We start from the raw sequence: 26,080 nt of genomic DNA, 5'->3' as shown, positions 1-26,080 counted from the left end.
TGCGCCGTGGAAAACATTTTATCGCGGTGCATCACAGCGTGGTTGGGGAACCGCTCAGTCCGCGGCTGCATGGAATTGCAAAGAGTTGTGGACGCAGACCAGACCATCACGCAAACCGCACGCCCTTCCATTGACTCCGCCTACACTTGACGTTGCAATGGCATGGCCTCCAGCATCATCAAGGATGAGTCTCTCTCCGGTCACTCCTTCTTCTCCCCACTCCCATCAGGCAAGAGGGGCAGAAGTGTGACTATGTGGGTTTCTTCTGGGTTCTCCAGTTTCCTCCCACATCCGGTTTCCTCCCAAGACGTGCGCAGGTCTGTGGGTTAATTGGCTTCTGTGAATTGTCCATAGTGTGCAGGATCGAATTAGTGTAACTGTGATCGATAGTTGGCACAAACTTGGTGGGCCGAAGGGCCTGTTTCCCTGCTGTATCTCACCACTAAGCATGGAAACAGGCCCTTCGGCCCACTGAGTCCACGCTGACCATCGATCACCCATTCACCCTAGTTCTATGTTATCCCACTATTTCATCCACTTCCTTCACACTAGGGGCAATTTACAGAGGGCCCATTAACCTGCAAACCTGCAGGTCTTTGGGAAAGTGGGAGGAAACTGAAGCAGCCGCAGGAAACCCACGTGGTCACTGGGAGAACGTGCAAACTCCACACCGACAGCACCCGAGGTCAGGGATCGAACCCGGATCTCTGCAGCTGTGAGGCAGCATCTCTTCCAGTTGCTCCACTGTATTAAGCATGGTTATCAGTCCTGTACTAATGACAAGGATTACAACTTGTACCCGCCCTTCTAAAATCCATTGGAGTCAAAGAGATAGCAGTTCAGAAGCAAAGTGCAATATATAGCCGTGAGTTTATTATGCAGGACACAGACACCAAAAAACAATTTCTCTGCGTTAGCCTGGGTAATGTGCTCATCTCCTGCTGTTCAGCTTGAAAGGTTTCTGACTCAAAGGCAAGCTGACAGATTCTATTAAGCTCCTCATTCGTACAATTTCAGAAAATAAATTTTGCAAACGTTAAGTATATTTGAAAAGCGGCAGGTTTTTTGGTGTCTGTTGTCGGTCTTTATTGGAGTAACGAGTACAATGTTTGGTGGGAGGTTCGGAAATGGAGAGTTAATTGGAGGTGGTCTTGGAGGGGAGGATGCTCCTCAACCCCCAGAGGAGCATCCTGGACAATACAGCTCACCCCCCTCCATGACACACTGGTCAACCTGAGGAGTACGTACCTTCAGCAACAGACTGGCTCCACCAAGATCCTTTTTCCCTGTGGCTATCAAACTGTACACATTCCCCTCCCCCCTTCTCCCCCTTCTGTCGTGGGATAGACTGACTCGCCTCCTCCACCCCCTCCCCAATCTTTGCACATCCCCAATCCTGGACTTACCACCCGTCATTTTAATTTCATGTCTCATTTATCTTGTTGTGTTTTATGACTGTCGGCAGACGAATTTCCCTCCTGGGATAAATAAAGTTCCATCGTATTGCATCGTATCGTTAAGGTTCAACATTGATTGAGGCGCATTAGGTGAGGAAGATCTTATTTCATAGTTGACAAAAGAAAAGCCTGCTGCCTTAGAAAGAGGGTCAGTCAGTAACAGGAGTGATTCTACCCAACCTGCGTTCAAATCAACTGGATAAGAACATTCAAAACCCATTTCTATCTCTTCGTTTATGAATTCTCTGTGTAGAGATAAGGGGAGGCAAAGAGAGAAATGGGTACACATACAGCTCTTTCTTTCTGAGCCACCTCTTGATCTTTCACATAGGACTTCACTTTCTGCAGAGGTCACAGGGTGACACTGGTTTAAACTGGAGCCGTTGAACGCAGGGTACTGGAGTAACTCAGCGGGTCAGGCAGCATCCCTGGTGGGCATGGATAGGTGACAGTTTCAGGTCGGGACCCTTCTTCAGCGTTGGTAGAGGAGTCTGAAGAAGTCCCCATCTGTAACGTCGCCTATCCTGTGACTTCACCTACCCACGTCTGGTCTGAATGAAGTAGGGTCCCGACCCAGTATGTTGCATAAAAAATATCCAGTTTGACGAAGGGTCCCGACCCAAAACATTAAATGCAATGTGTCCAGTCTGAAGAAGGGACCTGACCTATAATGTGACTTTTTCCATGCCAAGCCTGAAGAAGGACCCAGCTCACAACATTGCCTATCTGTGTTCATTCTTCAGAAAGATCCCGATCCAAATGGTCACCTATTTATGTCCACTCTGAAGAAGGGTTCCGTCCCGAAACATCATCTGTCCACGTCCTCCACAGATGCTGCCTGGCCCGCTGAGTTACTCCAGCACTTTGTGTTTTACGCAGGATTCCAGCATCTGCAGTTCCTCGTGTCTCCGCTTAAATTGGAGCTGCCAGGCTTGTCAAAATTAATAAACATTTTAGCATTGCCTGAACTTGTTAAGCAGATATCTTCATCATTTCTTGTAAGTACAAGCTCGGAGGGTATTGATGGGCTGAACTAAACCCCCAGTGTCCTCCACAAGCACCCACTGGCGAATAATTTAATTAATAGTTTGATATGTATCTTCTTCACAGCATGTCTAGAAGTGTCCAATATCAAGTAGAATCGGATGCAGTTAAGCATAGTTTAGTTTAGAGATACAGCATGGAAACAGGCCCACCGAGTCTACGCCGACCTTCAATCACCCGTTCACACTAGTTATCCCACTGCACACAAGGAGCAATTTACAGAGGACCAATTAACCTACAAACCTGCACGTCTTTGGGATGTGGGAGGAAACCAGAGCACCCAGAGGAGACCCACATGGTCACAGGGAGAACATACAAACTCCGTACAGACAGCACCCATAATCAGGATCGATCCTGGGTCTCTGACGCTGTGAGGCAGCAGCTTTAACGCTGGGGCACCGTGCCGCTCTCTTCTTGGAGATTTCATGCTCAATTGTGACCCAGATTACTGAGGATGCTTTTATTGAATCTGCTTGTCGGAAGATGGATTTGTACTTGGGCGAAAACCAACATAGGCTATTTAACTCATTTTGTATGCTGGAGGCTACATCAATAATTCACGTGACGAAGAAAAGTGGGATTTGTTATTTGCAAAGCAGAGAGTTGATCTTGTCCCTGGACGGTTATTTTTGCAATTTGCATCTGCATCTACTGTGTCGTTTAGTTTAGTTTAGAGATACAGCGCAGAAACAGGCCCATTGGCCCACCGAGCCTGCACTGACCAGCAACCCCCACACACTAACACTATCCTACACACACTGGGGAGAATTTACAATTTTACCAGTCCAATTAGCCTACAATTCTGTACATCTCGGCTCGGACAAAACTCTGAACATTAATAGCCAAATAATCTGTTTATTTGCACTTTATCAGTTTAATTATTCATGTGTGGATATATTTATGCAATGTTATATGGACACACTGATCTGTTCTGTAGTTGTGCCTACTATATTCTGGTGTGCTAAAGCAAAGCAAGAATTTCATTGTCCTATCAGGGACACATGACAATAAAAATCTCTTGAACTCTTTGGAGTGTGGGAAGAAAGCAGAGCACCTGGAGAAAACCCACACAGGTCACGGCGAGAACGTAGAAACGAATGTACGAAAATTGTCCCTGGCGCGTAGGGAATGGATGCGAAAGTGGGATAACATAAAACTAGCGTGAACAGGTGATCAATGGTCAGCGTGGACTTGGTGGGCCGAAGGGCCTGCTTCTTTGCTGTATGTATCATAGTCATACAGTGTGGAAACAGGTCCTTCGGCCCAACTTACCCGCACCGGCAAACATGTCCCAGTTACACTAGTCCCACCTGCCTGGGCTTGGTCCATAACCTTCCAAACCTGTCCTATCCATGCACCTGTCTAACTGTTTCTTAAACGTTGGGATAGTCCCAGCCTCAACTACCTCATCTGGCAGCTTGTTCCATGCACTTACTACCCTTTGTGTGAAAAAGTTACCCCTCAGATTCCGATTATATCTTTCCCCCTTCACCTTATCCGCTGGTCCTCGATTCCCCTACTCTAGGCAAAAGTCTCTGTGCAGCTACCCGATCTATTCTTCTCAGGATTTTGTACACCTCTATAAGATCTCCCCTCATCCTCCTGCGCTCCAAGGAATAGAGACCCAGCCTACTTAACCTCTCCCTATAGCTCACACCCTCTCGTCCTGGCAACCTCCTCGTAAATCTTCTCTGAACCCTTTCAAGCTTGACAATATCTTTCCTATAACATGGTGCCCAGAACTGACCATAATGCGGTCTCACCAATCCATCCATCTTGGGATCCTTCGGTGTTACACTTACTTTTAAACAGTAATAAGATCCATTCAACATCATTCCTTTCTCAGTTTCTCCAGGGTTTTTTCAATCGGAGTGAATTTTTCTTCCCAATTGTTTAACCCTCCCCTGGCTTGCTGCTAACACACTCAGTTGCCATGACAACATTTGCCTATTAAGATTTATGGTTCAATCATTCATTTATTGAGCGATGTAAGTTTGCTACTGAATGCCTTCATAGGGAAGTTTTATTTTGGATAGATTAATTGAAATTGATATTGCAATTTAGGACCCCTTTGCGAGATAAATCACTCATCGTTTGTGTGCGTTTGAGGTTGGGTAAATGTAACTGCATGATGCTTGCTGAGTCCAGCTTCAGTTTATTCAGCAGTTCTTGGGTTTGAGCCAAGCTGACTCTTACTGAAAGCTTTTCTCTTGCAAATGCATTGGATCCTTGAGGGACGTTCTGATGCTGGAGCCAACTGTCCTATAAATATGATGTCCCCATTGATATAGATCATGAGAATCGGTAGCATAGGACCACTCGGCACGCTTGAGCCTGTTCTGCAAATTGCCCCGAGTGTGTTGGGAATGTGGATGGGCGAGTAGGTCTGACATGGAACTAGTATGAACGGGTGATCAATGGTCAGCGTGGACTTGGTGGGCCAAAGCTGTTTCCATGCTGTATCTTTGAACCCAAACTAAACTTTCAAAGTCTGCTTCTATCAGCTCTCCACGGAGAATGATCCCCACTTCTCCAGTCAAGTCTTACAACTGACATCTCTCATCCTTGGACCTGTTCTTCCCTTCCTAGGGCTTTGTAACTTCATGTTGCCCAGAGTGATCTCTTGATACTGTATACAATCAGGTGTTTAATACAGGTTTAATGTTAGTGCCTTGATTTTGTTACAATTTTATAACCATTGTCACTTTCCAGAGATGTATGTTGTGAGATATTGTGGATGAGGGATAAGCTTCTAGAGGTATACAGATCATAAGAGGAATAGATTGGGTAAATGCATAGTCTCTTGCCCAGAGTTGGGGAATCAAGAACCTGAGGACATGGGTTTAATGTAAGGGGGGGTTGGAGAGATTTTATAGGAGCCCAAGGGGCAACTTTTTTTACGCAAAGGGTTATACGTGTATGGAACGAGCTACCGGAAGAGGTATTTGAGCCAGCTGTTATCACAACGTTTATGAAACAGGTACATGGTTATGATAGTTTTAAAGAGAATGTGAAAACAAAGAACTGTAGATGCTGGTTTATACCAAAGATAGACACAAAGTGCTGGGTCCCGACCCGAAACGCGTCACCCATTCTTTTTCTCCAGAGATGATGCCTGACCCGCTGAGTTACTCCAGACTAATGTGAATGGGGCATGTTGGTCAGCATGGGAAAGTTGGGCATTCCATACTGTATCCATGCTGTATGACTCTATTAATGTTTGCAATCTCACTCTTTGCAGATCTTTCGAAGGGCTGACAAGAATGGTGAGTTAACACAATGTTATATTTTAGTAGATTTTGTCCACATCCTATAAACCCTTTACAGGGAATTGACAGTCACATCATGGGCACTGTGTACTAAACTCAGCACACTGACATTATACCCACTCATCAGCTTTATAGTATACAAGACCAAGTGGGACCAGGTGGGTCCCTGTCACATGGGAGCTCTGTTCCCCCAACGCAACCAGTTCCCCAATGCAACATTCCACCACTCACCCATACCCCCCAAGTGCGCAGAGGCGGCTCATATCCCCCAGCACCCTCTCCCCCTCCGGTTCAGCCTCCATCTGCTGGGACAGTGTTCTGTGATTGCAACATTGTTGCAAATGAGATCCCAATGTGACGTCTTAGCTGTAACTGCCACTGCAACTGCCACTGCAGTGTTCAAGTCATTCTTTCTCAAATTGGATTTTGTAAAGTTAAAAATGTGAATAACTTGTAAAATATAACATCAATCTGAATGAAACAATGGAAACACACCACGACAATTGTGAGTAAGGTGGTGCAAAAATGATAGCGCTATCGTGTACCGTTTTGGCGTAATATCAGGATCATACATACACACACACACATAGAAACAAACAAGATGAGAGTTTTAGTAATATATAGATAAATGACACTCATCACACTAATTGAATACCATACACACTAACTAGAAACCATACACACACACTAATTGTATACCATATACACTCACTAACTGTATAGCATACACACACTAACCATATACCATACACACACTCTAACTATTACTGTATACCGCACACACACACACACTAACTTTATATCATACTACACACACTAACGATATACCACAGGGTATTAACTGTACACACATTCTGCGCCCTAACACCCTACGATACAGTTCATACTAACAGCATATCACACTTGGCATATTATCTGTATACCACACACGGCACACTAACTATACAGGCACTCACTGACCTAGGTAAGCGATACATTCCGTGAATGTACGTACAGTAAGTCGTAATCACCATCCTCATCCCCTTCCCAAAGTAACTCGCTGAGCCTGAGCCCGGGTCTTGACCAGAAACGTCACCCATCCATGTTCTCCAGAGTTGCTGCGTGACCCGCTGATTTACTCCAGCACTGTGTTTGTTCATCACTGAGAGTATTAACTGTCTCAGTGGCGTCCGGCTGCAGTCTGGCCACTTTGTGCAGTGCACGGCCTTCTGGGTAAGCACTTCCGCCATTGCCGGCTTGTTTCCGATGTAAACTCCAGTGATTGTACGGTGTTGTCGAAATGACAAATTTGATTGCCTTGATTGCACTGGTTGACGAACGTCTACAGAAATGAAGCATTAACCATATTCCCACAACATTCCCCCCGTCCACCCTGGCCAGGAATTGCGTGAATATATTGGATCATGGAACAGTACAGCACAGGACCAGGCCCACAATGTCCGTCCCATTATAGGAAGGATGTGGAGGCTTTGGAAAAGGTACAGAGGAGGCTTACCGCAATGATGCCTGGATTAAGGGGTATTAGATGCAGGGAGAGGCTTGACCTGCTTGGATTGATTTCTCTGGAATGTCAGAGATTGAGGGGAGACCTCATAGATATATATGAGAGGCATAGAGTGAGTAGACAGTCAGAACCTCTTACCCAGAATGGACAAATCACATATTGAAGGACATAACTTTTAGTTTAGTTTATTGTTATTGTCACGTGTATCAAGGTACAGTGAAAAGCTTTTATTTGCATGCTATCCAGTCAGAGAAAAGACTAAACATGAATGCAATCAAGCCGTCCACAGTGCACAGATTGAGCGTGTAACATTCAGTGCAAGGTATGACATTGAAGTCTGCTAAAGTCAGATTGAAGTTAGTTCAAAGGTCTCCAAGGAAGTCCTTAAGGGGAGGGGTAAAGTTTAAAGGAGACGTGTGGGGTAATTTTTTTAACACACAGAGGGTGGTGAGTGCCTGGAATGCACTGCCAGGGAGAGTGGTGGAGGCAGAAACGATAGTGGCGTTTAAGGTACTTTTAGATAGGCACATGGATATGCAGGGAAATGGATTATGTGCAGGCGGATAGCGATGGTCTTGGCATCACATTCAGCACAGACATTGTGGGCCGAAGGGCCTTTCCCTGTGCTGTACTGTTCTAGAAACATAGAAAATAGGTGCAGGAGGAGGCCATTATGCCCTTCGAGCCAGCAGCGCCATTCATTGCGATCATGGCTGATCGTCCCCAATCGATAACCCGTGCCTGCCTTCTCCCCATATCCCTTGACTCCACTAGCCCCTAGAGCTCTATCTAACTCTCTTAAATCCATCCAGTGATTTGGCCTCCACTGCCCTCTGTGGCAGGGAATTCCACAAATTCACAACTCTCTGGGTGAAAAAGTTTTTTCTCACCTCAGTCTTCAATGGGCTCCCCTTTATTCTATGTTGTGTGTTCTAACATGATGCCCAGCTGCACATGACGGGGCTAAAATCTACCCGATCCTCCGAAACCTGGCGGATAAGTTCACAGCCTGCCTTGCCTGCCTCTTACAGACGATGGGAAACTGTCCTTCGATGAGTTTAAGGCGTACTTTGCCGATGGGGTGCTGAGCACTGAAGAATTGCGGGAGCTGTTTCACAAGATTGATAAGCACCACACTGAGTAAGTACCACTCTTGGCATCGGCATCCCAGGGATGAGTGGGTTAACATACGATGAGCGTTTGACGGCGCTGGGCCTGTACTCGCTGGAGTTTAGAAGAATGAGGGGGGACCGCATTGAAACGTACAAAACAGTGAAAGGCTTGGATAGAGTGGATGTGGAGAGGATGTTTCCACTAGTGGGAGAGTCTAGGACTGGAGGTCATAGCCTCAGAATTAAAGGACGTTCTTTTCGGAAGGTGACGAGGTGGAATTTCTTTAGTCAGAGGGTGGTGAATCTGTGGAATTCTTTGCCACAGAAGGCTGTGGAGGCCAAGTCAGTGGATGTATTTAAGGCAGAGATAGATAGATTCTTGATTAGTACGGGTGTCAGAGGTTATGGGAAGAAGGCAGGAAAATGGTGTGAGGAGGGGGAGACAGATCAGCTATGAGTGAATGGCGGAGTGCACTTGATGGGCCGAATTGGCTAATTCTGCTCCTATCACTTACGATCTTCCTGCAGAATCTGGGGTAAGGATGGTGTGGTTCTGGCCTGGGCCTATGTGGGGAGGACGGGGGTAGGCAGCAACTCTACCGCTGCACCACAATGCCGCCCTCTTGGTGTAGCTTTGACTCTCAGTGGGCTGCTCGGTGGCGCAGCGGTGGAGTTGCTGCGCCAGCGATCCAGGTTCGATCCTGACTACGGGTGCTTGTCCCTACGGAGTTTGTATGTTCTCCTCGTGACCTGCGTAGCGTAGGTTTTCTCAGAGAACTTCGGTTTCCTCCCACACTCCAAAGGCAGAGAGGTTTATAGGTTTATTGGCTTGGTATAAATGTAAAAATTGTCCCTAGTATAGTGTGGTGTTAATGTGCGGAGATCGCTGGTCGGTGCGTACCCGGTGAGACGAAGGGCCTGTTTGCACGCTGTATCTCGAAACTAAAAAAAACTAGAAGTCACGTTCATATCTCAAATTGAGTTTACTGATTTGAATTTGTTCATGTTCCTAAGGTATAGGAGCAGAATTAGGCCATTCAACCCATCAATCCATTCAATCATTGCTGATCTATTGTTCACTCTCAACCCCATTCTCCTGCCTTCTCCCCATAACCCCTGGCATCCTTACTAATTAAGAATCTATCAATCTCTGCCTTACAAATACTCAAAGACTTGGCCTCTACTTCCGTCTGTGGCAAAGACTTCCACAGATTCACCAACCTCTGACTAAAGAAATTCCTCCTCATCTCCTTCTTAAAGGTGTGTTCTTTTATTCTCAGGGTACGGCCTCTGGTCCTAGACTCTCCCACTAGTGGAAACATCCTCTCCACATCCCTCTATCCAGGTGAAAATTTGACATTGCTGCATCTGATTCTTACATGTCAGGGGCTATGGGGAGAAGGCAGGAGAAAGGGGTAGAGAGGGAAAGTAGACTTGAAGGGCCGAATGGCCTAAATCTGCTCCTATGACTTATGAACTTATTTTGAACATAGAACATAAAAAGTACAGCACAGGAACAGGCCCTTTGGCCCATAAACGCCGTGCTGAACATAATACCAAGGCCTGGACATGATCCATATCCATATTGTGATTGACGTTTTGAATAATTTAAATTATTGCTTGTGCTCTTCTAATTTAATTTTTTTAATCCTTACAACAGCAACTTGGATACAGAAGAATTGTGTGGTAAGTCACAAGTATTTCATTCCCTTTCAGTTCTGCCACTTCTTGTTGCTGTTTTATATCACTCTGCCACTCTGTGTGTTTTGGATTCATCCCAGGGACCAGCGAGCGCCTATATTCAGGCCCTTTAACAACCTCCTCATCCTCAATGGCGTTTGCTCGGAAGAGACACATCTTCCACGCACTCAGGCAACCTGTCAAAGCAGATCCTTCAACCTGAAAGACAGACGTCACTGGCGGGCGTTTTGCCGGGACATGTTGAGCGAGGATGTGCGTCATTAGATTGTGACCCGTTCGTGGTGTGGAGGGCAAGCAGCGGGCAGAGAATGAAAATCATTCACCCTCTGCTCCAGTCTCCTTGTCGCCCGCCTGCAGAGGTTGCAGAATCAGCCAGGAAGTGTCCGTTCGGCCCATCGTTCCTATGCTGGTGAACAGTAGATTGATCCCACCTCCCCGCTCTCGATCGATAACCCTGCAGGTTGTGGTTCTTCCAGTTCTCCCGCAGGTTCAGTGGGCTTGTAGGAAGGATTCTATCTCCATCAACCCCTTTTGGACAACCCTCTGTGGGTGGAGAGGGAAAGATAGGTCAGCCCTGATGGAATGGCAGAGTAGATTTGATGGGCTAAATGGGCTAACTCTACACTTATGACTAATGAACTGATGATAGCACAATGGCGCAGCAGGTAGAGCCGCTGCCTCACAGCACCAGAGACCCGGGTTCGATCCTGACCCTGGGTGCTGCCTGTGTGGAGTTTGCATGTTCTTCCTGCTACTGCATGGGCTTCCTTTGTGTGTCCGATTTCCTCCCACGTCACAAAAATGTGCGGATTTGTAGGTTGATTGGCCTCTGTAAATTGCCCCTAGCATGCAGGAAGTGGATGGGAAAGTGGGATAACATAAACAGTGTGAACGGGTGATCGATGGTCGGCGTGGACTCGGTGAGCCAAAGGGCCTGTTTCCATGCTGTATCACTAAACTAAACTAAAATAAACTAAACTAAACTAAACTAAACTAAACTAAACTAAACTAAACTAAACTAAATTAAACTAAACTAAAGAACTTCACACTCCCAACATTGATTGAGCTACGAAGGTAGACAAAAATGCTGGAGAAACTCAGCGGGTGAGGCTGCCTCTATGGAGCGAAGGAAATAGGCAACGTTTCGGCTCGAAACCCTTCTTCAGACTGATGTGAGGGTGGGGGGGGGGGGGCGGGAAGATGAAAGGAAGAGGTGAAGCCAGTGGGCTGAGGGAGAGCTGAGAAGGGGAGGAGAAAGTAGGGACTACCTGAAATTAGGGGTCAATGTTCGTACCGCTGGGGTGCAAACTGCCCAAGCAAAATATGAGGTGCTGCTCCTCCAATTTACGGTGGTCCTCACTTTGGTCATGGAGGAGGCCCAGGACAGAAAGGTCGGATTCGGAATGGGAGGGGGAGTTGATGTGCTGAGCCACCGGGAGATCAGGTTGGTTATTGCGAACCTGATTGAACAGCATTATTTTTTCTCACTAGTTCAATAGTCCCATAGCGCTCTATTGTCAAACGCGCAAATCACAGTGAAATTATTTTTCCAGTTGTCAGATTTGGCGTCATTACCAAAGTCCGGTTCACGTGCTAGGTCTTATGGAGCGGCGCCCGATCCAGGCGAGCCCCGGGATCGTTCCTCTTCTCCTTTCTCTGTCATAGAAACTTAGAAAAATAGGTGCAGGAGCAGGCCATTCGGCCCTTCGAGCCTGCACCGCCATTCAATATGATCATGGCTGATCATCCAACTCAGTATCCTGTACCTGCCTTCTCTCCATACCCCCTGATCCCTTTAGCCATAAGGGCCACATGTAACTCCCTCTTAAATATAGCCAATGAACTGGCCTCAACTATATTCTGTGGCAGAGAATTCCAGATATTCACCACTCTCTGTGTGAACATTTTTTCCTCATCTCGGTCCTAAAAGATTCCCCCTTATCCTTAAACTGTGACCCCTTAGCTGAAGATATTCAGTTGCAAAAATAGCAATCCTTCATCCATCCTTCCAGCTATGATTTAAGCCTGTGTCTCAGTCATTACCTGCCTTTCAAAGGGAAATCGGTCCTTTCTGTTTGGCCTAATGGGACCCCTCACGATTTTATGCACCGCAATTAACTCTCTCGTCGCTCTCCTTTCTTGCAAAGTAACCAGGCTCGGCAAAAAATCTCCCTCCTCCATAACACCATATTTGTTATCCATGATGAGAATGGATGCGATGGGCCATTGTGGTACACGTGGTAATAAAGAATGATGCCATTGGACCATCGACATCATTCCACACTTACCGGGGAGCAACATGGTTGTCATGAGCGCGGGAGTCTCCAGGAAGTCCACGTTATTCCTCTGGAAGGTCTTGCTGCGGTTCGCTTGCAAGTGGCTGAGGGTTGGTTTTCCACAGGGCAAGAGAAAAAAAACAGTTGTTAAATCACTCAACAATCCGTTACATGAATACAGAGCAGCGACACTTACTTTAGTTTAGAGATACAGCGCGGAAAAGCGCCCTTTGGCCCACACGAATCCGTGCCGACCAGCGATCAACATCCTACCTACTACGGACAATTTACAATTTTACAGAAGCTAATTAACCTACAAACCTGTACGGAGCACCCGGTGAAAACCCACGTGGTCACAGAGAGAACGTGCAAACTCCGTACAGACAGCACCCGTGGGTCAGGATTGAACCCGGGTCTCTGGCGCTGTGCGGCAGCGACTCTACCGTTGCGCCACAGCGCCGCCTCTGGCCATCCTGCATCCACACTCTGATATAATGAGATTAAAAATGATACTAGTTGCTTTGTGTAAGAGCGAATTGGAAACTGTGACTTTTGTTTTCACAGAGTATTTTTCGGAGCACATGGGTGAGTTTGAAAGTGTCCTGTCTGCATTGGACCAACTTAATATCTCCATTCTCAAGGCCATGGACAAAACCAAGAAGGTACGTTGCAATCTGGGTAGGGTTCAAGCAATCAAATCCCAGAGAGGTTGCCATTCCTTAATAACATTCCCACTCCTCTTCCACGTTCCAAATACCTGCTATTTTACTATGCGATCCCATGCAACCTCTCCTCAGTCTTTAGACTTTAGAGATACAGCGCGGGAACAGGCCCTTCAGCCCACCGAGTCCACACTGACCAGTGATCCTCACACACTGACACTATCCTACACTACTCCGTACAGGGAGCACCCGTGGTCAGGATTGAACCCTGGCGTCTCTGGCGCTGTAAGGCAGCAACTCTACCGCTGCACTGCTGTGTGCTTGATTGAATACGAGGCCACTGCAGTCCAACTGTGGCTTTTCATCAATAGATCACTGAAGCACAATGTGCTCATTAGGTTTCTAGCTGTTGCGAATCTCGCATTAGCTGAAGATATTCAGTTGCAAAAATAGCACCCTGATGGAAATGCTCCCCCATCATTATTCTCCCTGCTTCTAACCACAGGTTTGGAAGTAGAGACCCCTGCATAGGAATTTAATTGCACACTGCATGTTTTTATGACTAACAGCAGAAAATCGATCACAAAATGTTTCTGAAGATTCGATATGCATGGTGACATTTGTTCACTGGTCTCTGGGAGGGCGATGGAGTCATTGAGAGAGCATCACCCTCACAGTCTGTAATCAAGACTGAATTGTGTTTATTCGGCAGATACAGTAATGGTGTCTTAAGAGGTTTTTAGATAGACAGGCAATATGGATCTTGTTCCGGTCGATGAAAACACTTTAGACTTTAGAGAAACAGCGTGGAAACAGGCCCTTCGGCCCACTGGGTCTGCACCGACCAGCAATCACCCCACACACTAGCACTATCCTACACGCTAGGGACAATTTACAATTTGCAGAAGCGCTTTTCGGAGGCAGAGTGAAGTGCAGGTGGATTCAATGGTGGGGAGTCTGGTCTGTGTGATGGACAGTTCTCCACCTGCAACTTTCTGCAATTTCTTGCAGTCATTTACTTTAGATTTTAGAGATACAGCGTGGAATCTTTGGCCCACCGAGTTCTTTGCAGACCAGCGATCACCCCCATACACGAACCTACACACAATAGGGACAATTTTACAACTTAACCTATAGTGTGATAGGAAACCAGAGCACCCGGAGAAAACCCACGCAGTCACAGGGAGAATATACAAACACCGTACAGGCAGCACCTGGTTTCAGGATCGAACTCGACTGTGCTGCCCAGTTTAGTGAGTTTAGTTTAGTTTATTATTGACACGTCTACCGAGGTACAGTGTAAAGCTTCTGGTTAAGTACTATCCCGACAGGGAAAAGTCCTTGTATGATTACAAACAAAACCCATAAGTACACAGGTAGAACATGCAACCTCCTTACAGACAGAACCCGTAGTCAGGATCGAACCCGGGTCTCCGGTGCTGCAGGGTTCTTTAGGACATCTTTAGGTTTAGGATTATTGTTGTCATGTGTACCGAGGTACTGTGAAAAGCTGTGAAAAGCGTGCTGTCCAATCTGATATAGATATACCATACATGAATACAATAAGTTAAACGCAAGTACAATAGGTGGAGCAAAGGAGAAGATACTGAGTGCAGAATATGGTTCTCAGCATTGTAGCACGTCAGTTCCATAGACTTCAGTCATCGAAGGCTTTGCCCACAGACCATACTTCACAAAACTCTTAGCCTTACTACACCTCTCATCATTTCAAAAATCACTCTAATCTTTCCTCATTTAATTAACCGAATGAACTCTGATGTACATGCACTCAAGTATGTACACGAGAAACATAGAAACATAGAAAATAGGTGCAGGAGTAGGCCATTCGGCCCTTTGAGCCTGCACTGCCATTTAATATGATCATGGCTGATCATCCAACTCAGTATCCTGTACCTGCCTTCCCTCCATACCCCCTGATCCCTTTAGCCACAAGGGCCACATCTAACTCCCTCTTAAATATAGCCAATGAACTGGCCTCAACTAAGAGAATTCCAGAGATTCACCACTCTCTGTGTGAAAAATATTTTCCTCATCTCGGTCCTAAAAGATTTTCCCCCTTATCCTTAAACTGTGACCCCTTGTTCTGGACTTCCCCAACATCGGGAACAATCTTCCTGCATCTAGCCTGTCCAAACCCTTAAGAATTTTGTAAGTTTCTATAAGATCCCCCCTCAATCTTCTAAATTCTAGCGAGTACAAGCCGAGTCTATCCAGTCTTTCTTCATATGAAAGTCCTGACATCCCAGGAATCAGTCTGGTGAACCTTCTCTGTACTCCCTCTATGGCAAGAATGTCTTTCCTCAGATTAGGAGACCAAAACTGTACGCAATACTCCAGGTGTGGTCTCACCAAGACCCTGTACAACTGCAGTAGAACTTCCCTGCTCCTATACTCAAATCCTTTTGCTATGAATGCTAAAATACCATTCACTTTCTTCACTGCCTGCTGCACCTGCATGCCTACTTTTAATGACTGGTATACCATGACGCCCAGGTCTCGTTGCATCTCCCCTTTTCCTAATCGGCCACCATTCAGATAATAGTCTACTTTCCTGTTTTTGCCACCAAAGTGGATAACCTCACATTTATCCACATTATACTGCATCTGCCATGCATTTGCCCACTCACCCAGCCTATCCAAGTCACCTTGCAGCCTCCTAGCATCCTCCTCACAGCTAACACTGCCCCCCAGCTTCGTGTCATCCGCAAACTTGGAGATGTTGCATTCAATTCCCTCGTCCAAATCATTAATATATATTGTAAATAGCTGGGGTCCCAGCACTGAGCCTTGCGGTACCCCACTAGTCACTGCCTGCCATTGTGAAAAGGACCTGTTTACTCCTACTCTTTGTCTGTCTGCCAGCCAGTTCTCTATCCACATCAATACTGAACCCCCAATACCGTGTGCTTTAAGTTTGTATACTAATCTCTTATGTGGGACCTTGTCGAAAGCCTTCTGAAAGTCCAGATATAACACATCCACTGGTTCTCCCTTATCCACTCTACTAGTTACATCCTCGAATGTTTAGGTTTAGGTCTTAGGTTTAGGAAAGTATGTTTGACCGTCCCGATGTCGGAGTTTTGATCATCCTGACGAGAGGGCATGTACATCGGGCCATCCGTAGCGGCGACTACAGAGGGTTTATAGCCCCGACCACGGGTGAACAAAGGAGGACTGGCTGAACTTTGTTGTCTCCCACCACAGTGAAGAATGCTGTGGTGTTAAATCTTATTGTGTATTGTGTGTTCTTTTTAAGTGTATCGCTGCTGGCAAATTCATTTCACTGCACCTTCGGGTGCATGTGACGAATAAAATTGACTTTGACTTTGACTTTGAGGTCTATTATTGTCACATGTTCTGAGGTACAGTGAAAGGCTTTGTATTGCATGCTATCCATGCAAATCAGATACAATCAGTTCAAACTCAAGTGCAATAGATAGGGCAAAGGGGAAGACACAGAGAATGCAGAATATAGTTCTCAGCATTGTAGCACAGTGTAGTTCTCAGCATTGTTGTCCAGTGACAAAAGTCCAATGCCTGCAATGGGGTAGAGGCGAATCGGACAGTACCCCAGCGGGTAACAGTGGAGAAGAAGCTGTTCCTGAGTCTGGTGGTTCGCAATTTCAAGCTTCTGTATCATCAGTTCAATGGGTGCAGGGAGAAGGAATGACGGGGGTGGATTATGGACAAGTCATGGATTATGTTGGCTGCTTTTCCAAGGCAACGAGGTTACTAAGTGCTGATGCATGGTGATATATTTCACCGTACCCTAATCCGTGGCAAATAAAGTACCATTGAGCCATTGCAATGTAGATGGAGTGAATGGTGGGGAGTCTGGTCTATGTAATGGACTGGGCTACATCCACAACTCTGCAATGTCTTGCGCTCTTGTTCCTGACTGAGCCTTCATCTGTTTACTAGGAATACCAGAGCTCGTCGATGCTGGAGCAGTTTGTGACTCGTTTCCTGCTGCGTGAGACCATGGAGCAGCTCCAGTCTCTCCAGGGCTCCCTGGAGTGTGCAATGGACACCATTGAGGAGCAGACCAGTCGAGAGAGGTGGGTCACCCATCTCCACACACCCACTGCTGAGCCCGTAATGCAGCTCGTGACTCACACTAAACCAGCGAGCCAGCACATCATCACCACTCACCTAGCAAACTTGTCGTAGCCTTTAGAGATACAGCGCGGAAACAGGCCCTTCAGCCCACCGAGTCTGTGCTGACCCGCACTAGCACTATCCTACACACGAGGGACAATTTACAGAAGCCAATTAACCTTCAAACCTGCACGTCTCTGGAGTGTGGGAGAGGCCGACCAAGATGCCCAGCCCTTCTGCTCGCCTCATTTGCCTGCCCATTAGCCTAACAAACCCATTCAGAATTAGTGTAGGAAGGAACTGTAGATGCTGGTTTACAGCAAAGATAGACACAAAATGCTGCAGTTACAGCAGATCGGGGAGCATCTCTCGAGAAAAGGAATAGTTGACTACTAGCCACATCTTCCCATCTCCACCCCTTTCCGCTTTCCACAGAGACCGTTCCCTCCGCAACTCCCTGGTCAACTTGTCCCTTCCCACCCAAACCACCCCCTCCCCAGGTACTTTCCCCTGCAACCGCATGAGATGCAACACCTGTCCATTTACCTCCCCCCTCGACTCCGTCCAAGGATCCCAAGGTTCATTTGCACCTCCTCCAACCTCATCTACTGTATCCACTGTTCCAGGTGTGGACTCCTGTATATCGGCGAGACCAAGCGCAGGCTTGGCGATCGTTTAGCTGAACACCTCCACCTAGTCTGCCTTAACCTAACAGATCTCCCGGTTGCTCAACACTTTAACTCCCCCTCCCCATTCCCACACTGACCTTTCTGCCCTGAGCCTCCTCCATTGTCAGAGCAAATTGGAGGAACAGCACCTCATATTTCGCTTGGGCAGCTTACAACCCCAGCAGTATGAACATTGACTTCTCTAACTTCAAGTAGCCCTTGCTTTCCCTCTCTCTCCATCCCCTCCCCCTTCCCAGTTCTCCGACCAGTCTTACTGTCACCGACTACATTTTATCTCTGTACCGCACACTCCACTGACGTCAGTCTGAAGAAGGGTATCGACCCGAACCCTCACCTATTCCTTCGCTCCATAGATGCTGCCTTACCGGCTGACTTTCTCCAACATTTTTGTCTACCTTAGATAGCTCACATATTCCTAGTTATGTACAATTATTGACCAACTCAGAACTACCCTAACCTAGAAAAATTAATAGATGATTATTTCCACCTAGATTCCTTCCTCTAGCTTCACAATTCGTAACTTCAATCCTTTTGTCTCGCACCTTCTGTAATTTCTCCATCTTTTTTTCCATCATCTGCCTATCAAACGCCTCCCTCATCTGTATCAACCTATTACCTGCCAGGCTTTGTCCTGTCCCTTCCTCTCTTCCAGCTTTCTCCGCCCCCGACTAAAATCAGACTGAAGAAGGGTCCTGACCCGAAACGTCACCTATCCCGTTCTCCAGAAATGGCTGCCTGTCCCACTGAGTTACTCCAGCACTTTAAGTCTTAGATTGTTAAATAGTTTGTCATAGTCAGAATTCACACTAACAAGCAAACCTGCACATAACAATCTATGAGTCCTGCTCCGAGCTGGTACTGATCCTTAACTAATTGGTAATAAGCTACAAACCTGCTTAGAATTAGCACCAAAAGAATGGTCTTGATCCGAAAAGTCACCTATTCCTTCTATCCAGAGATGCTGCCTGACCCGTTGAGTCACTCCAGTATTTTGCGTCTATCTTCGGTGTAAACCAGCATCTGCAGTTCCTTCCTACACATTCTTGCAATTTAATAGTATTCTCCTTAACAATCTAAAAACATGTCACATAGCTCAATGCCGCCACCGACAGGTACTTAGTGGTAGTGCTCCCCCTGTCACCGTGCAGAGAAAATGATCTTGACTTTGCTTGGAGACACAAGGAATTGCAGACGCTAGTTTATTTTTAAAAAAGACACAAAGTGCTGGAGTAACTCAGAGGGTCAGGCAACAGCTCTGGAGAACTTAGACAGATGATATTGTAGGTTGTTATTAGATGGATAACTTCGTCAGGAATGGGCAGCTAACACAAGACTTTAGACTTTAGAGATACAGCACGGAAACAGGCCCTTTGGCCCACCGAGTCCATGCCTACCTCATACACGATCACTATTCTTGTTTCAGCGATAACCACGTACACCAGCACTATTCTACACACTAGGGACAATTCACAATGTTTACAAGCCAATTAACCTACAAACCTGCACGTCTTTGCAGTGTGGGAGGAAATTGGAGCACCCGGAGAAAATGGGGAAAAAGATAAGAGTTGGTCTTGCTATCATGTTTGGTGCAGACATCGTGGGCCGGCCGGAGGGCCTGATCTTGTGCGGTATTGTTCTATGTTCTATAAAAGGTATGACAATGAGAGACGATGCTAATGAGGAACAGAGAGCCTTTGTTATCTCCTGCTTCCCAATTGGCTTAGTTTAGTTTAGTTTAGAGAAAGCGAGGAAACAAGCCCTCCAGCTCACTGAGTTTGTGCCAACCAGCGATCCCTGTTACATAGGAGCAGAATTAGACCATTCGGCCCATCAAGTCTACACCGCCATTATGGACTCCACCCTTCCTGAGGTCATCTGTTGCCGGCCCTGATTTGTTCTGGCCTTTTCTTGCCTCCTATTGCCCCTTCCCCTCACCTGACCCGCTGAGTTACACCGGTCATTTGTGTCAATCTCCCCCATTAAATCAACAGCTGATCTATTCTTCCCTTTCGACCCTCTGTGGGTGCAGTGAATAAATGGGATTTGTATAAGCTTCGTGTAAATGGGCCAAAGGGCCTGTTTCCATGCTCCATGAATCCATGGATGAGAGGACCTAGCTTTAGGGTAATTAACTAGGGGGAGTTAAGCAAAGTATTGTCACGCTGATCAACTGGACTCTGACAACTTACATTCAGCTCCCAAACACATCTTATTTACTCTGCACAGTCTCAGTTACCGCACAGCTCTAAACATTCTACTTGGAATCAACGGCTTTTATATAGACTTTGACCAATTGTGATGAAGATCCATTGTCAGCGTCACACACACACACACACACACACACACACACACACACACACACATGTACACACACACACACACATGTACACACACACATGTACACACACACACACACACACACACACACACACACACACACACACACACACACATGTACACACACACACACACACACACACACATGTACACACACACACACACACACAAATACACACACACATGTACACACACACACACACACACACACACAAATACACACACACATGTACACACACACACACACACAAATACACACACACAAATACACACATGTACACACACACACACACACACACATGTACACACACACACACACAAATACACACACACAAATACACACACACACACACACACACACACACACACACACACACACACACACACACATGTACACACACATACACACACACACACACACACACACACACACACACAGGTACACACACACGCGCACACACATGCACGTGCACACACGCGCACACACATGCACGTACACACGCACACATAAATACACACACACGCGCGCACACACACACATACATACACAAACACACATACACATGCACATAGACGCGCACACACACACACACATACACACACACACACACGAATACACACATACACACATATACACACACACACACATACACACACAAATACACACATACACATAAATAAACGCGCGCACACATACACATACACACATAAATACACGTGTACACACAAATGCACACAAATAAATACACACACACACACATGTATACACACACACACACACACACACAGATGCACACATATATACATACATAAATACACAAACACATGCATACACACACAATCGATATAGACTGGCTGAACAATTTCTAATCTTGTGATGTGGACATAAGAAGAAGTATTGTGTCTAACGCTGTGCTTCATGGTTAATGTTGTACTTGCTTCCACAGACGGGAGGTGCAGGTGCCTGAAGTCCCGCCCGTCCACCGGCCTGTGAGGAGGTTCGGCCGCAGAGGTCAGAAATCCATCTGCCTGTCGCCCAGTGACCCCTACTCTGGGATCCTGCACTCAGGTATTTGACCACACGGTGGCGCAGCAGTAGAGTTGCTGCCTTAAAGCCCTGTCCCATTGTGCGAGTTCATTCAAGAGCTCTCCCGAGTTTAAAAAAAATCAAACTCGTGGTAAGCACGGAGAATGAACGTAGCGTGTACGTCGGAGCTCGGGGACGTCTCTTACTGGCTCGTACCGCTAATGGCAGGTACTCGGGAAGACTCGTTAAAGGCAGGTAAGCACGGGAAGACTCGTGAAGATTTTTCAACACGTTGAAAAATGTCCACGAGAGCCCCGAATACTGACGAGTGGCCATTACTGTAAATCTCCGAGTTCGAATCAGGGCAAACTCGGGAGAACTCTTGGAATGAACCCGGACCGTGGGACAAGGCTATTACAGTGCCAGAGACCCCGGGTTCGATCCTGACTACAGGTGCTGTCTGTACGGAGTTTTATGTTCTCCCTGTGACCGTGTGGGTTTTCTCCGGGTGCTCCAGTTTTCTCCCGCACTCCAAAGACGTACAAGTTTGTAGATTAATTGGCTTCAGTAAAAAGTGTAAATTGTCCCTAGTGTGTGTCGAATGCCGTTAGTGTAATGGGTAATCGCTGGCTGGTGCGGACTCGACGGGCCGAAGGGCCAGTTTCCATGCTCTATCTCTAAAGTCTAAAAGTCCAATAAAACAGCTCACACTTCTTTCAGATTTATGTTTTTTGGTTACTTCATACTTCATACTTCATACATATTACTTGTATGTGTATATCAGTTGTATGTATATATATGTTTGTATGCATCTCTAAAAATTGTATGGGGTATTATTATTATGAATTAATTAATTATTAAATATGGAAGAAGGGTTTAGGGAGAAGGGGTGAGATTAAATAAGTTATTCTTCTTCTCACTCCTTTTCGAGCTTGTAAAGAAAAAGTGTTGGACATTTAAATTTTGCTTTAAGCTTTTCATTGCTTTGCAAATATTGCCTGGAATGTCCAAATGTTTGACTATTTCGATTTTGTTCTTGTTATTTATTCCTATTTATGTCTTTACTTGTTCGGAACAAAATAAACAAATAAGATTTCAGTAAAACAAGGGATTAAAACCTGACCTTGAACCAATTACCGTATGATGCCAGGCTCAATTTATACATATATTTTGCACTCTGCATATTAATATGTATATATAAACCAACAAACAATAGTAGCCCAACGACAAAGATAATCCCCCCAATTCTATGTAGTTTGCAGCTGATTTAGAGGCCGCGGTGTTTAAAAGCCTGGTGGCTGTACAGAACCTGGACGTTACAGTTTTCAGGCTCCTGATGGCAGGAGTGAAATGAGAGCATGGCCAGGGTAGTCTCAGCCTCTGATGAGGCAGGCTGCCTTTCTGAGGCAGCGACTCTGATCAATCACTTCAACGGGAGGGAAGGTAGACAAAAATGCTGGAGAAACTCAGCGGGTGAGGCAGCATCTATGGAGCGAAGGAATAGGCGACGTTTCGGGTCGAGACACTTCTTCAGAGGGAGGGAGGTCGGCACCAGTGATTGACCGGGGAGTGTTCACCACTTTTTGTAACCTCTTTCCTGGGCATTCGAGTTGCCGAACCAGGCCGTGATGCAACCAGTCAATGTGCTCCCTACTGTACAATTGTAGATGTACAAGACAGTATTCCTCGACGTACCGAAGCAGAGAGGGGAGTCAGGATTTGGTGTCGGTGGTGTCGGGATGGTGATATGGAGTGGGGCGGGATGGGAGGGAATGGGATGGAGTGGGATGGATTGCTTAGGAAAGTCCCTGGTCACGTTCTTTCATGTTGATGACTATATTACATCAGTGGAAAAATATGAATGAGTGCAGGTGCTTTAAATATCATTTTTCCTCTCTGCGCCAACAATAATATTTGATTACAATGTGTTGCTGCATCAAGTCATCATTTTCAGTTACACAATAGACACAATGGTTACCCAATAGACAAAGACAATAGACAATAGGTGCAGGAGTAGGCCATTCGGCCCATCGAGCCAACACTGCCATTCAATGTGATTATGGCTGATCATCCATATTCAGTACCCCGTTCCTGCCTTGTGGACACAAAGTACACAAAGTGCTGGAGTACCTCAGTGGGTCTCACTTACTCCAGCACTTTGTGTCCATTTGTGTATTAACCAGCATCTGCAGTTTACTTCATAAGTTCACAAGTCATAGGAGCAGAATTAGGCCATTCGGCCCATTGTGTCTACTCCGCCGTTCAATCACCGTATATGACTAAACTCAATATGATGTTGAGTTTGAGCGTGGGAGAGGTTCAAGAGGAGGTTTACGAGAATAATCCCGGGGATGATTGGGTTAATATGTGATGAACACTTGATGGCACTGAGCCTATACTTGCTGGAGTTTAGAAGGATGAGGGGGTACCTCATTGAAACTTACTGAATACTGAAAGACCTGGATAGAGGGAACATGAAGAGGCTGTTTCCACTAGTGGGAGAGGCCAAAGCCTCAGAATAAAAGGACACATTTGGGAAGGAGATAAGGAGGAATTTGTAAGAGGGTGGTGAATTTGTGGAATTCATTGCCACACACGGCTGTGGAGGCCAAAAGACATTGGATATTTTTAAGATGGAGATGGACAGATTTTTGATTACGGGTGTCAGGAGAAGGCAGGAGAATGGGGTTGAGAGGGAAAGATAGATCAGCCACGAATGAATGCCAGAGTAGACTTAATGGGACGAATGGCTTAATTCTGTTCCTATAACTTATGAAAACAAAGCTTTTCTCTGCACCTCGGTCCACGTGACAATAATAAACGTACACCTAAAGCACAGAGACTCTGAGACTTGTCACCTACAAGGGGATTATTTGGTCCGAGTGGTTATGCTTTCTTGTTAGACATTTCCAGGATTTGCACCCATGTAGGTGTTGCCTCAGCAACCTCACCGGCCACACATCCAAACTGACCACAGTTAGCTGGACAACTGGTTCGGTGCAGTGTTGATCTCAATGGCAATTGTGTACAACTACTGCCGCCTGGTGGAGTTAGCAACACATTGCAAGACACACACATATATGCATGCACATACGCACGCACACACTCACTCACACACACAAATACACATGCACACTCATAAATACACACACACAGATACACACACACAGACACAGATATACACTGATGCATAAATACACACATACTGCATACATACTCATAAATACATATATACACACATAAATACGTGAAAACACACACACACTAAATACAAACAGACAAATATATAAACACACAGAAATACACACATGCACGCATATGCACACACATAAATACACACTCTCACATGCACACACACATATAAATACACGCACAAACAACCACTCAAATAAAGCATTAATGCAGGCCTGCATTACAGGCAATGTTGGACTGGTTCACTTATGTATGAGTGAGTGTATATCTGTGTGTGTATCTGCTTCATTCTACTTTAGCGGAGTCGAGACGGTCGGTTGATTTTCAACGAACTTTATTGTGAAAGTTAAACAAAAAAAATGAGTCTATAGACGGCTAAATAACGATGTCGCTACCACAAGGGTGGTGATCAGAATGAATGGGCTTGCCCAAAAGCGCGCCCACGTGACTGAGGTAGCCAATCTGAGGGTTCGACTACCCCAAGGCACCAGCAGGGGCCGCCCCCGGCCCCCCCCCCCCCCCCCCCCCAGAACCCGAGGTACAGAACTGAGCAGGGACTCCAATGCAATGACCAGAACCCAGAAAACATAGGCACATTTTTGCAAAACAGCCGTCATATGCACCGCAGGTGAACCATGTCTTGAAATAGGAACGGGGGCCAACCCGCTCCCGGAGGCTAGCCAGCAATGCCGGGGCGTAATCCCCGGTCAGGGCCGAAACGTACACCAGCTCGGCGGAGGAAGCGGCCAAATCCTCTTTAGGGGCGGTGCGGTTGCCGAGGAGGACCCACGGCAACTGGTCCACCCAGTCCGGACAGTGAGCCGGGCCTTCAGCGCCGATTTGAGGTGCCGGTGAAACCGTCCGTCCAGCCCATATGCCTGCGGGTGGTAGGCGGTGGTTTGGTGTAACCATGTCCCGTAGAGTTGGGCCAGGGAAGACCACAAGGCAGAGGTGAACTGGGCCCCCTGGTCGGTGGAAATGTCGGACGGAACTCCGAGCCGGGCAATCCATTGGGCCACCAGGGCCCGGGCGCAAGTCACGGTGGGGGTGTCTGAGAGCGGGATCGCCTCCGGCCACCGGGTAAAATGGTCCACGATGGTGAGCAGATGCGTGGCGCCGCGGGACATCAGGTCGATATGAACATGCAGAAACCGGCCCGTGGGAACGTCGAACTCCTGCACCGGAGGATGCACGTGCCGCTGGACTTTGGAGGCCTGGCAAGGAATACAGGCACGAGCCCAGGCTGCCACATATTTGCGGAACCCGTATCCAAAGGAACTTGGCTGCCACCAGCGGGGAGGTCGCCTGTATGGACGGATGGGCCAGGCCGTGGACAGCGTTGAAAACCTGGCGTCACCAACTGACAGGGACGATGGGGTGGAACCTGCCCATGGAGACGTCACACAGGACCACGGTGCCCGCAGCCCCACACGGCACCTCAGCCGGCTGAAGGCCAGAAACCGCGGTGCGGTAGTCCTCCATCCCTGTATCCGCACGTTGCGCCGCAGCCAGCTCGTCGTAGTCGACGCCGTGGTTGATGGCCGAAACGGAGGGAAGGGCGGGGCAGGACAAGGCTTCGGCAATGATGTTAAGTTTGCCCGCGATGTGCCGGATGTCCATAGTAAATTATATAGGCGCGGTGCTGCTGCTGATGGGCAGACCACGATCGGAGATTTTGCCCAGTGCGAAGG

General features: G+C 46.8%; 1 protein-coding gene across 1 annotated transcript in view; it reads left to right on the top strand.

Annotated features, from left to right (window-relative positions):
- LOC116986359 (N-terminal EF-hand calcium-binding protein 1-like) overlaps positions 1 to 26,080 on the top strand; it is a 68,770-nt gene that overhangs the window by 26,718 nt on the left and 15,972 nt on the right. The window contains exons 2-7 of the mRNA XM_033041815.1: positions 5,743 to 5,767; positions 8,306 to 8,414; positions 10,047 to 10,072; positions 12,928 to 13,025; positions 16,968 to 17,104; positions 21,118 to 21,239. Of these exons, the coding sequence (XP_032897706.1) occupies positions 5,743 to 5,767; positions 8,306 to 8,414; positions 10,047 to 10,072; positions 12,928 to 13,025; positions 16,968 to 17,104; positions 21,118 to 21,239 (517 nt within the window). The remainder of the gene's footprint in view (positions 1 to 5,742; positions 5,768 to 8,305; positions 8,415 to 10,046; positions 10,073 to 12,927; positions 13,026 to 16,967; positions 17,105 to 21,117; positions 21,240 to 26,080) is intronic.

Source organism: Amblyraja radiata, chromosome 23, assembly GCF_010909765.2.
Source record: "Amblyraja radiata isolate CabotCenter1 chromosome 23, sAmbRad1.1.pri, whole genome shotgun sequence".
Classification (NCBI taxonomy): Eukaryota; Metazoa; Chordata; class Chondrichthyes; order Rajiformes; family Rajidae; genus Amblyraja; species Amblyraja radiata.
Note: the sequence above shows the minus strand (reverse complement) of the source record. Positions and strands in the feature narration are given on the sequence as shown.